The sequence below is a fragment of the Ursus maritimus genome, unplaced genomic scaffold (assembly GCF_017311325.1).
Source record: "Ursus maritimus isolate PB19 unplaced genomic scaffold, ASM1731132v1 scaffold_6, whole genome shotgun sequence".
Lineage (NCBI taxonomy): Eukaryota > Metazoa > Chordata > Mammalia > Carnivora > Ursidae > Ursus > Ursus maritimus.
This window is the reverse complement of record NW_024426774.1, coordinates 81,067,371-81,079,403: the sequence shown is the minus strand read 5'-3', so window position 1 is coordinate 81,079,403 and position 12,033 is coordinate 81,067,371. Positions and strand designations below refer to the sequence as shown.

The window sequence follows — 12,033 nt, the reverse complement described above, 5'->3', positions numbered from 1 at the left end:
TCAATGTCAACTAGTTGTGGTATTTGACACGCAGTCAATGAAGAGTCAAATGACACTCCCTTAAAAAGGCAAATGCACATGCAGACAGAACCGAGGGAAGGAAGGAGCATGTATGGCGGACAGCACGCTTGGGCTCTTGGTAGTCACCTTGTTTTAGGGTTCATCTTTCAATGCCTTAAAATAATAGTTTAGCTTAGCTTTAGACTATTCTGTGGTCCTTATTTTAAGCTGATACAGTGAAGGAACTGCTTCACTAAGCACTGACAAGATTCATCGTTAATTTGGTTCAATACACTAACTTAGTAAGTCCGGGCTTTCCCATCTCTTTAAACTATCAGTAATGATACCACGCTTGCGGCTGTTGATCCTTTCAGGCTGTAGCGCTAGGAATTTCCCCTCGAGGCATTAATAGTTCGCCCACAATAAAGGGTGCTAAAGAACCAGAAAAATGCTTTCAAATGACTGTTCAGCCACATTCAGTAGCTGGATATAACTAGAACAGATATTTCTGGTCCTGGCTTTTCTCAAAATCTTAATCTGTGGTTCTCGACTTTCATCCCAGCCCCAACAATTTTAAACACCTTAAGCAATTCAGACCTTAAGAACTGTAATTCTTAGTAACTCATTCACTTCCCTTTCAATTAACATAAATTCTCTCTCGCACACACCACCATCAACACCATCCCTGCCTCATCCATTGCCTAACCCTTTGAGAATCAGAGATTCAAGTAACTGTAATAATTTGTCACTATAGTTACAATAAAAAGCAGAAGAAAAAATACAGGACAAATATTACGTTACCCTATTAATAGTAAAAATTATGTTCTTAAACTCTTACAAAGCAAAATAGTGTTAAAACGATTTCTTGAGGGGCGCCTGGGTGGCACAGCGGTTAAGCGTCTGCCTTCGGCTCAGGGCGTGATCCCGGTGTTATGGGATCGAGCCCCACATCAGGCTCCTCCGCTATGAGCCTGCTTCTTCCTCTCCCACTCCCCCTGCTTGTGCTCCTTCTCTCGCTGGCTGTCTCTCTCTCTGCCAAATATACAAATAAAATCTTAAAAAAAAAAACAAAAAAAAAACGATTTCTTGATACTCTTAAATGAGTAAGACAGGGCAATTTAAAATTCCATGAAACTTTATAGTTTATTTTTCCTCAGGGGAGCACAAAGGAGTTTCTCTCTTTATATTATTAATCAAGAATCTTAAGATGCTCTAAAGATACAGTGTCACTTTCAATCAGTAAAAACATGACCCAGACTTGCTTACGTACAGTTAGCCTGCCCTTTTAGAGCCTCTTTGTACACCCCTGCTACCTCTCCTCGCCACAGCTAGCGCCAACAGCACCAAATCCTCATCTCAAGAGTTTCACCATCTTATTACATTTTTACTTTTTCCAGGATTTTGCTTGTTTTTTTTTTTTTTAACGATTTCATGTTTTCTTTGAACATGGGAAGATGTTGCTTCTTGTATTCAAAGTAAAGAGAAAATGCTGTCTACCCCAAGAATCATGGCAAAGCTATGGATTTGGAGGAGAAAGCAGCTGTCACTCAGTAGAGGTGATTTTCCCCAATGTTCCACTGCCGAAAGGATGATTACACTGCTGGTTTCGTAAGTCATATGACAAAATGTTTTAGTCCATAACTAAAACAGCCCATTCGTAATACAGGTGACCCCACTACACTTCCCACCAATCACCAACCACAGCCCTCAGGAGAAATGAGCCTCCCAGTGAATACAGGAGACTTCCACTCACTGAAATAATGAGTTCTAAAGAAGAGTAAGATTAGGAGGAAAGGGATGAGTTCAATTTGGGGCATGACAAGTTTGAGATGTTTGATGGGCATCCCGGGAGAGATAGGTGTCCTGGAGGCAGATGGCTCTGTGGGTGTGCACACAGGAGAGATCTGAGCTGGAGATGCCGTCTGTTAATAATCAGCATGGGACATGATGCGACACCATCAAAGTAGGGGAAATGGCAGGCATTAGTGTTAGAATAAGAAACATCTATTTTCCTGTGCAAAGAAACACCACAGTTAGTGAGGGAAAGTAGACGGAAAGGTAAGATTACTTATGTCTTATGGCCGTTATTTTTATGAAACAGGACAAGAGATGGGTCTGCAGAGTAAGGGGGGACAGGTTTGATGGACTGAATACTTCATATTCAAAGAGCAATGATACAGTGGTTGTAAAGTCGACAGAACAATTAAAGGAAGAAAGTAAGAAAAAAAATTTAAGTACTCCTTTATACTGGATGTGAGCCAGGAGAATAATACCAAAGAAACAGTTATGAATCTATAGCCATACAATAGCTATAATATTTTATTAATTATCTTCCTGTTTCCTATATATTTCCTTTGTATGTTTCAGTGGTACATTCAATGTACTAATTAGTTCAGAAGAGTTCTATCGTAAGGCAAATTGTACCCTTCAAATTATAAAGTGTTCCATTCTCAGGCAATACTTTTACCTTAAATTTAATTCTATTGAATTGTAATATTGCAACCCTTTCAAACTTCCCTTTGCCTTTTCCTGGAATATCACGGCCCATATTTTTCATTTAAATTTTGAATCACTTTAGGTTTTGTTTGAGTCAATCTGAGGTTTTTGAATACATGAGAATATCCTATTTAAATGGACTTAATAGATACCGTCTCATTTTCCATCTTATTTTATCTTTACTGTTTTTATGCTTTCATTCCTGTTTTCTTTCTTCTGCTAGATGGTATGTAGTTTTTTTATATTTGTCTTTTGATCTGGCAATTTAGACATCAGACAGCCTGCTTTTATTTTAGTAATGATTACCTATATATCTCCGAATAAAATGTTTAAATTATTTCTCCTATTAACTTCAGAAAGTAATACTCATTGAATTCTCATTTACTTATTGTTTTCTTCTTCAACCATTGAAATTATCTGTTTTTCTGTCCTCCATCCATATCAGCTTCTCTCAATCTTACTTCTTATCCCTTTGTTCTGCATTCTGTCTGATTTTTAAACCTTCGCTCCTTGGGGTTTTTTTGTTTTCTGCAGTGTTAATTCTGCAGCCACTCTGAATTTTTAGCTTCACTGGTCTATCTCCAAAACTCTTTCCTTAACCATTTCTTTAATCGTATCTTCTTGTCTTACCTCCTGTTTCATACAGCTCTACCTCACCCAACCTTTTAAGACTGTCCCTGACAGTGTGAAGCAGTGATAGTAAAATAGTTCTTCCATTTTGTTGAGTAGATATTCCTTTGTGTTTTCTTCATCTCTCTCTCCCACACTGTTCCTTTTCTTTTGTTCTGACAACATTTTAGTATCACCTCAAGCGAAAGAGTTGATTATTGGCTTGAAGATTCATTTCTTCACTTGATTTAAAATTATCTTGCGTCTGTCTATATTCTTCAGCCTTTGTGACATGTAGGGCTTTCTTTGTTTTAATATAAACGAGGCTTAAAAAATTGTAAAAATTTTTTACTGGTGTTCATTTACAAAGGGATTTTTTAAAAAGTCCCTACTTACTATTTTTCATTAAATCTCTTTAGGATCTTTTCAAAGACATTTGTATACACTGCCTAAGAATATAACATTCTGGAAATTCTTAGTTATTGTAAAGCCATCACAGCATCAGTAGCAGACTACTAATAGATTATAAACGTTCTAAATCACTCCAGCAATGATTCACACAAAAATATTTACTTTCAAAAGAGTCCATTATTCATTAGTACAATCGATTAAGAAAGATGAGGCTGAATAGGAATCGACTAGATCTTTAGCTACAAATAGCCAGAATTCCTGCAGAGAACGTGCTTTGCTGGTAAGTACAAATACCCCACAAAATTTTCTACAGGTTCTATTTCTAACTGAAAAGCTATGACAGAGAATTTTCCTCACACTTTGTTTTTATGGACTGGTATAGATACAACTTGACAGATTTGTTTCTTTTTTAAGATAATCAGTGGGTCAGACAACTATAATTTCAATCAAGCGGGTTGCCAAAGAAGCAGACACATCCCGACAGAGCAGTGATGTCCCAAATTTGGCCAAATGCCAGTGCTACACACTACTTTAATGATATTACGAGTATTAAGGAGTCTCCTTTTTGTTCAATTGGATAAAATGGAACAAAGAAGAATGTGCCATTAATCTGAATAGAAAAGGCAAAAGAAAAAATACTTTGAGAAATTAAAAAAAAAAGGTAAAGACTAAAGTCAGATTAGAGAGAACATGGACAGAAAGAAACAATATAAGGACACCAACAGAGAAAGGATAGTAACCTTTTTGAATGAGTCTATATTTTTATCAACTAGAGGTCTCCGGATACAAGCAAAAGAAAATGACTTTGCTTAAGCAAAAGAGACATTTCTTAGAAGACTAACGGGCCCAGGACCATACTTGAAGCAGACAGCTACAAAACAGAAACTCCAATGATCCACAACACATTCAAGAAGTCTGTGGCCATTAAGATAAAATGCTATTCCAACTGTCCTTAGCTCTGCTCAAGATCTCACAGGAGGGACTATCTAATGGGGCTACCGTGGGTCACATGCCCCAGATTATAGTTCTTCCAGACTGTATCCAGTGGGGAAGAACTCATTCCTCCTGAGAAAATAGGAGTGCCCTGGTGAAAGGGAAATGGACACCAGGTTAAACAAACAAGGAAATCTACTACATTACTTGAGCAAAATTCACCATTTATATTCTTTTCACAAACTTATAAATTTAGACCCTTAACGTACTTACCAATCAAATAAAATATAGGGACTTTATTTGAATTGTGCTTTGAACAAACCAACAATAAAAAAATTATTGCTGGGACAACCAGGGAAATTTGAACATGGAATAGGTAACAGATGATATTAAAATTATTGTTCATTCTGTCAGATATGTGCATAGTGGCATGGAAGCTACGTTTTTTGGTTTTTTTTTTTTAAGATTTACTTATTTATTTCAGAGAGAGACCACGAGTGGAGGGTAGGGGCAGAGGGAGAAGGAGAAGCAGACTCCCCGCTGAGCAGGGAGCCAGATGCTGGGCTAGATCCCAGGACCTGAGATCAGGACCTGAGCGAAGGCAGACGCTTAACCGACTGAGCCACCCGGTGCCCCATGTTTTTTTTTTTTTTTTCTTTTAAAATCTACCTGTTAAGAGATGTACATTCAAGTATATATTAAGTTATATAATGGGAAGTCTGAGATTTACATAAAAGCTTACAGAAAAAAAGGTAGGGAGACAGATGAAACAGGACTGGGAATATATTAATAATTGTTGAAGCCAGTTGACTTACACATAGGGTTCATTATAGTATTCTATTTCTATTCTATTTCTATAAATGCTTGAACATGCTTCATTTTTCATAATAAAATTCTAAAAGGTAAACTATTTTACATGTTCATTTAACAAATTTAAGCAACCACCATGGGTCGGGCTATCTACTGAATTTTAACCAAAATAACTGTCAAGCAGAATTGAGTGGTGTTAAATGAGAATATTGCCACACTGAGAGAAGGAAACATGAAGCACGGTCAAATTGCAGTTTTATTATTTAAGTTACTAATCTATCCGGCAAAAAGGAGTGTGGCAGGTGTTCACATGTACACACATGTACACGTGCACATATCCCTATATGTAAGAACTCTTCACATGTTTAAATTCAGGAAATGATCACTGAGCATCTAGGAGGTATCAGTGGGATCAGAGGAGGGATACAAAGGCTATACTATTTTTCTCAAGACGTTTACAAACCAGCTGTAGGGGAAAGACCTAAACACACAAGACACTTAGTTAATAAAAAAGAAGTAAATGTGGGTCTTTCATAGTTGCAGGTAGCTTCCAAGATGGCTCCCAGTGATTCTACCATTGGTATTCATCCTGTTGTTCAGTCCCCTCCCCTTGAGTGTGGGCTTCTGTAACTTGCTTGAGTAACTTGCTTCTGATGAATAGAATACTACTGAAGTGACAGAATGTCACCTTTAAATTTATGTTACAAAAGACTGTCTTCCCTCTTTTTCCCCCTCTCTTGATCAACCTGACGGAAGCCAGATGTGGTGAGCTGCCCTACAGAGACCCACGTGACAAGAACTGAGGGTGGCCTCCAGCCAACAGCCAGTCCAATAGCCTGGCAGGATATGAATCCTGCTAACACCCACAATGAGCAAAGTGAGAGGAAGATTTCCACCCTCCAGCCTTGAGACAACTGGAGCCACAGCCAACACCTGGACTGCTACGTTATGGGAGACCCTGAGGGAAAACCCAGCAAAGCTGTGCCTGCAATCCTGACCCACAGAAACCATGAGATACCAAACGTCTGCTGTTTTAAGCTGCTAAATTTGGGGGTAACTTGTTAGGCAGCAATAAATAACTAATTAATTCATCATCCTACTTACAACAATGAAGCATAATACAAGTAGATTTAGTACATAAATCTATCCTTAAAAGGACAGGGTGAGATCTCAAAAGAAAAAACTTATCCCATCAAAGGGGCTTTAATTTCCATTGCTAATAAAACAGAATTTTTTAAAAATTCAAAGTTACCTAGGGGAAAACGTAACTAATTTATAGAAATGCAGACAGCATTTGATACAAATGCAAGTCAATTTTTAGTTTCAAACAGTTTTTAAGCAATTTATCAATAAACTTTATTAAGACCCTATCATAAACCAACTGGATGCTATGATAAATACAGGACATTATAACCTCTAGGAGCCCGTAAGATGAGAGATGAAAAAAACACATACTTAAGACAAGAACAACGTTTTTACAATAAAATCAAAATACACAAGGCCTAAGCCACCAAATGCCATTGATCGTTCTTTGGCAGACAGTCCAATTCAATAAGGGGTGTACTGACTCAGTAAACAGGGAAAGTTTAAGCACTAAGTGTGTAGTAGAAAATAAAATTAAGAAAACATATCATTGATAATTGGTAAAACTAGCTTTCAAAATAGAAAATTGGTCTACTGCTTTTCCTTATTATAAAAGTCATAGGGGTGCCTGGCTGGCTCAGTCAATAAAGCGTGCAACTCTTGATCTCAGGGATATGAATTCAAGCCCCATGTTGGGTGTAGAGATTACTTAAAAATAAAATCTTAAAAAAAAAAAAATCAAGGGCACCCAGGTGGCTCAGTCAGTTAAGCATCCAACTTTTGGTTTTGCTCAGGTTATGATCTCGGGGTCCTGAGATCGAGCCCCATGTCGGGCTCCGTGCTCAACAGGGGGTGGGGAATCTACTTGAGGATTCTCTCTCTTCCTCTCCCCCTACCCCCACCCCCGCTCACACACACACACACACACACACATTCTCTCTCTCTATATATAAAATAACCTTTTTAAAAAAGTCATAAATTTTTCATAAAGCATTCTTACATTATATTGATAAGAGGATTTAAGAATGCATGGATAACCCTTGTAGCACACTATGACTGTCAACTGCTTATAATGCCAGTGCTACTCTCATTAATGAAAGATTTAAAAAAAATTCAAGTACTTTAGTATACCAAAGCAGATCATAATCTGGGCCCTGTCAAACTTCGCCATGTCTCACCATTCTTGCACCAATTATTATACCAATTATAACTGCTGTAACCAATTAGTTGTTGCTGCCAGATCCACTGACTCTGTACATATCTGTCCCTTCTATACCTATTACATCATCATAGAACAGAATACCTCTTTTTTTTTCATGGAACTCCTAATTGCTCCTGAAGACTCTATCATCTCCTTTTGAGAAGCCACCCACCACTCCACCCATTTCAACTCATTTGCATAGGCACTGCAGTTCTGTGCTCTTCTTTATTTACCTCTGTAAACCTCATGGTAAGCGGAGTGTAGGTTCCTGATATTCAGGGGTTTATAACCTGAAGTTTCACCATTCACAAATACGAGTCCCTCCTCCATCCCAAATTTGGTACACTTAGGTATTTGCAATTGTGGTGGCATTAATACAAAACATGTATACCACAAGAGTGGTACACAAGAGGAAGTCTGCTAGTGAGGGTCCCAACTGAGCACAAGGAGTCATAGTTTAACAGAACGTGTTCCTTTTTCCATGTGGCACTCACTTTTTTGCCTGTGACCCAGTAATAACTACTATTTAGATCACCACCTAGGACACACTTATAAACAAAATGCAAAAATACCCTGTATGAAATGTATTTATTATTATTCCACTGTTTTATGAAACATGGCCCCTAAGAAAAATGTAACTATGTTTTTTTTTCTGAGCATGGAAGTGTGGGGCAGAGGGGAAGAGAGAGAGAGACAGAATCATAAGCAGGCTCCACCCCCAGTGCAGAGTCCCAGGCAGGGCTTGATCTCATGACCCTAAGATAATGACCTGAGCCCAAATAGAGCTAGATGCCCAACTGACAAACCACCCAGGTGGCCCAAGAAAAATATAACTATTAATGTTAGAGATGGAAGTGAAGGAGTATTAATATTTAAGACAGGCAAGCTCTGTGCCAGAAAAAAAGGTCTTTAACCATATATATGTTAATAGTAGGGGTCAGACTGGGGTCAGTTAAGTCTTTTGGTTATATGTGAGTTCCACTTCATGTAGTAAAACATAAACCGTGACAATACTAAGAAATTTGGGGATTCGGCAGTCTCGGGATCATCCCTGGAGAGGGCTACAGGTCAATACTGTCTGGTAATTATTTGATAATGATTTGTTTACTTCATAGTGCCTGGCTCAAGTAAAGTGCTCAGTAAACATTTTCCATATGGAGGGGTTAAAAGCTTTATTTCAAGTCAGGGAAATGAAAATTAAAGTAGCAAGGAGAAATCACTGTTCACCCATCTTACTGAAAAAAATACCTAATCCCAGTAGAAAAAGGGGCACTCTCATACATCAATGATGGAGTGAGGATTGCTACTGCCTTCCTGGAACTCTATGTGGAAGTATCTATTAAAATTTAACATGTACACATACTTTGCAGCTGTAACTGCAACTAGAATTCTCTCCTACACAAATAAAAGCAACAGTACCTAAGAATTATTACAGGATGTTTACTGAACATTTTATTAATGGTAAGAAAATGGAAACAAAACAAATGGCCATCAATTATTACCACTGACACATATGCATGCATATGATAAAAAGAAGACAGAGAAAGAGAATACAGACTCTGGAGTTTGAGGGAGGGAGGGAAAGTTAGCACCCCACCCCCCACAAACACACATAAAGTGTCAGCAATAAAAACATTCTATATGCTATAGCCTCTTTTAGAGCTAACTAAGCATATACAGGGAAAATATACTCAAAAGAGATGCATGAAAAAAAAAAAAAACTTCCAACATATTTTCCAATAGTAAAGTATTAAGGGGCACCTGGGTGACTCAGTCGGTTAAGCATCAGACTCTTGGTTTTGGCTCAGGTCATGATCTCAGGATCCTGGGATGGAGCCCCAAGTAGGGTTCCCCGGCTGAGCGGCTTCTCCCTCTCCCTCTGCCCCTCCCCATGTTCATGCTCTCTCTCTCTCTCTCTCTCAAATAAATAAAACCTTTTTAAGAAGTATTAAAAAATAAATGATGGATAAATGAATACATGGACTGGTTGATTTAGGTTAAAATATAAAAGAAAGATGATCAAAAATATACAGCATTCTTTTCAATAGTTTTTATATCATAATATTTGACTTCTCTACAATATTTGGTACTTGTTAATCACTTTCCCTACTTAAAACGTTCACCTGTTTTCCATGACACCACACTGTCTGGTTTTCCCTCTACTTCTTTGGCAGTTCATTCTCAATCTCTGGGAGGCTCTTCTTCTTCCTTAACTGTTGTCCTTCAGGGCCCTGTCCCTCTACTTATTCCACTTCAGGACACCTTCACTAGGTGTTTGAATTCACTTCCAAGGCCTCGATTACCATCCACAAATTAACAGAGGACTTGTAAATTAGATCTCTTCTTGAACTATAAACCTGTCAATCTTTGGGCCTACTGGAAATCTCCACGTGGAAATCCCAATTACAACTGTATAATAAACACAATTATATCCAAAACTAATCTCGTTTTCTTCCCTCTCAAAACTTTTCCCTCCTTTTGAGATCCCATATCAGCAAATGCACCATCACCCAACTGATTCCCGCGAAGCTGGAATCTTGGCTTCTCACTGCCCTCAAGAGTAAAGGAATATACAAGTTCTGGTCTCCATCTCTCCAGAGACAAGGTGTCGGGAAAATTAAGAAAACAGAAACTGCACAGATGCAGGGCACTTTTAAAGTCACTATCAATCCTATCCACTGTGTGACTTTCTCCATTAAGTCTTCCAGACTACTGCAGGAGTCCAGTTCGCATTCACCTCCTCCAGCACAGCCCTCCTTCCCACTGGACCGCGGGGCAAGCGGGAAGGACCGGACCCTACATCACACCTAAGCCACAGACTCCCCTTAGGTTGGCAGCCAACTCAAGGAAAGGGGGGGGGGGTGTCGCTCTAGTTCCGTCTGTAGATAACTTCCTCCCTCACTGAACCCTGCGAAAACCAGAAACAACCTCGAGTGGCCGCTGCAAACCAATACCCACTCCTCTTCTCTTAACCTCAGACCTCTACTAAATACTCCAGACCCTTAAGTCCCTGTCTGAGGGCACGCTAGACCCCAAGGGAAGATACAGGCGCCGGCTCCACATCCTCGCGCTACACGGACCAGCGCTTCCACTTCTCCCTTACCTGGAATCCGGTACCTGTCTGCAACTCAGCAGCCGCGGCTTTCCAGACACCCTGTTTCCGGGAGAGGCTAACCCTACCTCCGAGAAAGAGCCGGTAGGAAGCTGCTGCACCGCAGAACACACAGGGTGCCGCCATTTTGGCTGCCGGAAACCCGGGCGGGAGGGCGAAGGGGCGGGCCTGAGGCCTGCGCAGGCGCCGGTGGGAGCTAGGTTCCAGGGGCTGTCGGGAAGAAGCGGGGGGGCGTGTTCCGCGGTCCGGGGCGGCTCGTCGCTGGTTGGGTGTGTGAGCCCTCGGGGCGTGTCCGACTCCACCCCCTGGTTCGTCGCAGCCCCAAGCTGAAGTGGTGGTGGGATTAGCTCTGGGCCTCTTTCCCCTCCCGCAACTGCTGAATTCTGCCCTTGTCTTGGTACGACTTCCACGTGGCTCTTTAACCAACTCTTACTTCCCTGGCCCAGTGCTGCACCTCGAGACGGCTGTCCCTGAACAGCAGAACCCGCGCCGCCCGCCCGTACCTCCTTTTGCAGTCTGACTTCACCCTACTCCAAAGCAGAGGCTGCTCTCCTTGCTCACGCAAGAATTGACTCCAAGCTTTGGCTCCTATATGTTTTTCTACTATGGGTTTCCCCTTCTCTCTACCTTTCCACATTTTCAGGGTCCAGAGTCTCCACCTCCCTCCAGACCACTCTACCTTCCATGGCCTTCTGCCTTCCATGGCGTTCACACTTCTATTGTTTAACTGTGTAACGCGCAGGCGAAACGTTCGCGGGTGAGGATGAAACAGTCTTAGCGGTGTTTGCACGCCTCTCCCCATAGTGTTAGCGTTAAGCCTTACTTGAAACCCAATCAGAATTAAATGCACGGTCATAGAATAGAAATGAGTATACTTTGCTTTCTGAGACTTGTGTGCCCTTGAGAGTAACTCCAGGGTGCTTTCTACAAAATACATTTTAAATGATGCAGTAAGCCACCCTGAAAGGATTTCCAAACACTTAGAATTGAAGGATCAGTAAAATTAAAATACAAATACACAAAGTTGTCAAGCAAATACATACACCATCATTGCTTAAAACACATTTAGTCATTAAAACGGTAGAAATGACATAATCCCAGGGGGAAAAGGTGTTCTTTTAAATGGAATGCATTTCCTTGTATTGAAAATTCACTCTGTTGTTCAGTTGTTCCCTTTTAGGCTAATATAACTTTCATTAGGGGCGCCTGCGTGGCTCAGTCGTTAAGCGTTTGCCTTCGGCTCAGGGCGTGATCCCGCCTTCTGGGATCGAGCCCCACATCAGGCTCCTCCGCTGGAAGCCTGCTTCTTCCTCTCCCATTCCCCTGCTTGTGTTCCCTCTCTCGCTGGCTGTCTCTATCTCTGTCGAATAAATAAATA

At 40.4% G+C, this 12,033-nt stretch overlaps 1 protein-coding gene across 1 annotated transcript in view; it reads right to left on the bottom strand.

Moving 5' to 3' along the window:
• The window catches only part of MRPS9 (mitochondrial ribosomal protein S9), a 63,484-nt gene extending 52,658 nt beyond the window's left edge, over positions 1 to 10,826 (bottom strand). Inside the window, exon 1 of the mRNA XM_008699095.2 lies at positions 10,647 to 10,826. Within this exon, the coding sequence (XP_008697317.2) occupies positions 10,647 to 10,781 (135 nt within the window). The 5' untranslated portion in view covers positions 10,782 to 10,826. The remainder of the gene's footprint in view (positions 1 to 10,646) is intronic.
• Between the last annotated feature and the right edge of the window lie 1,207 nt (positions 10,827 to 12,033).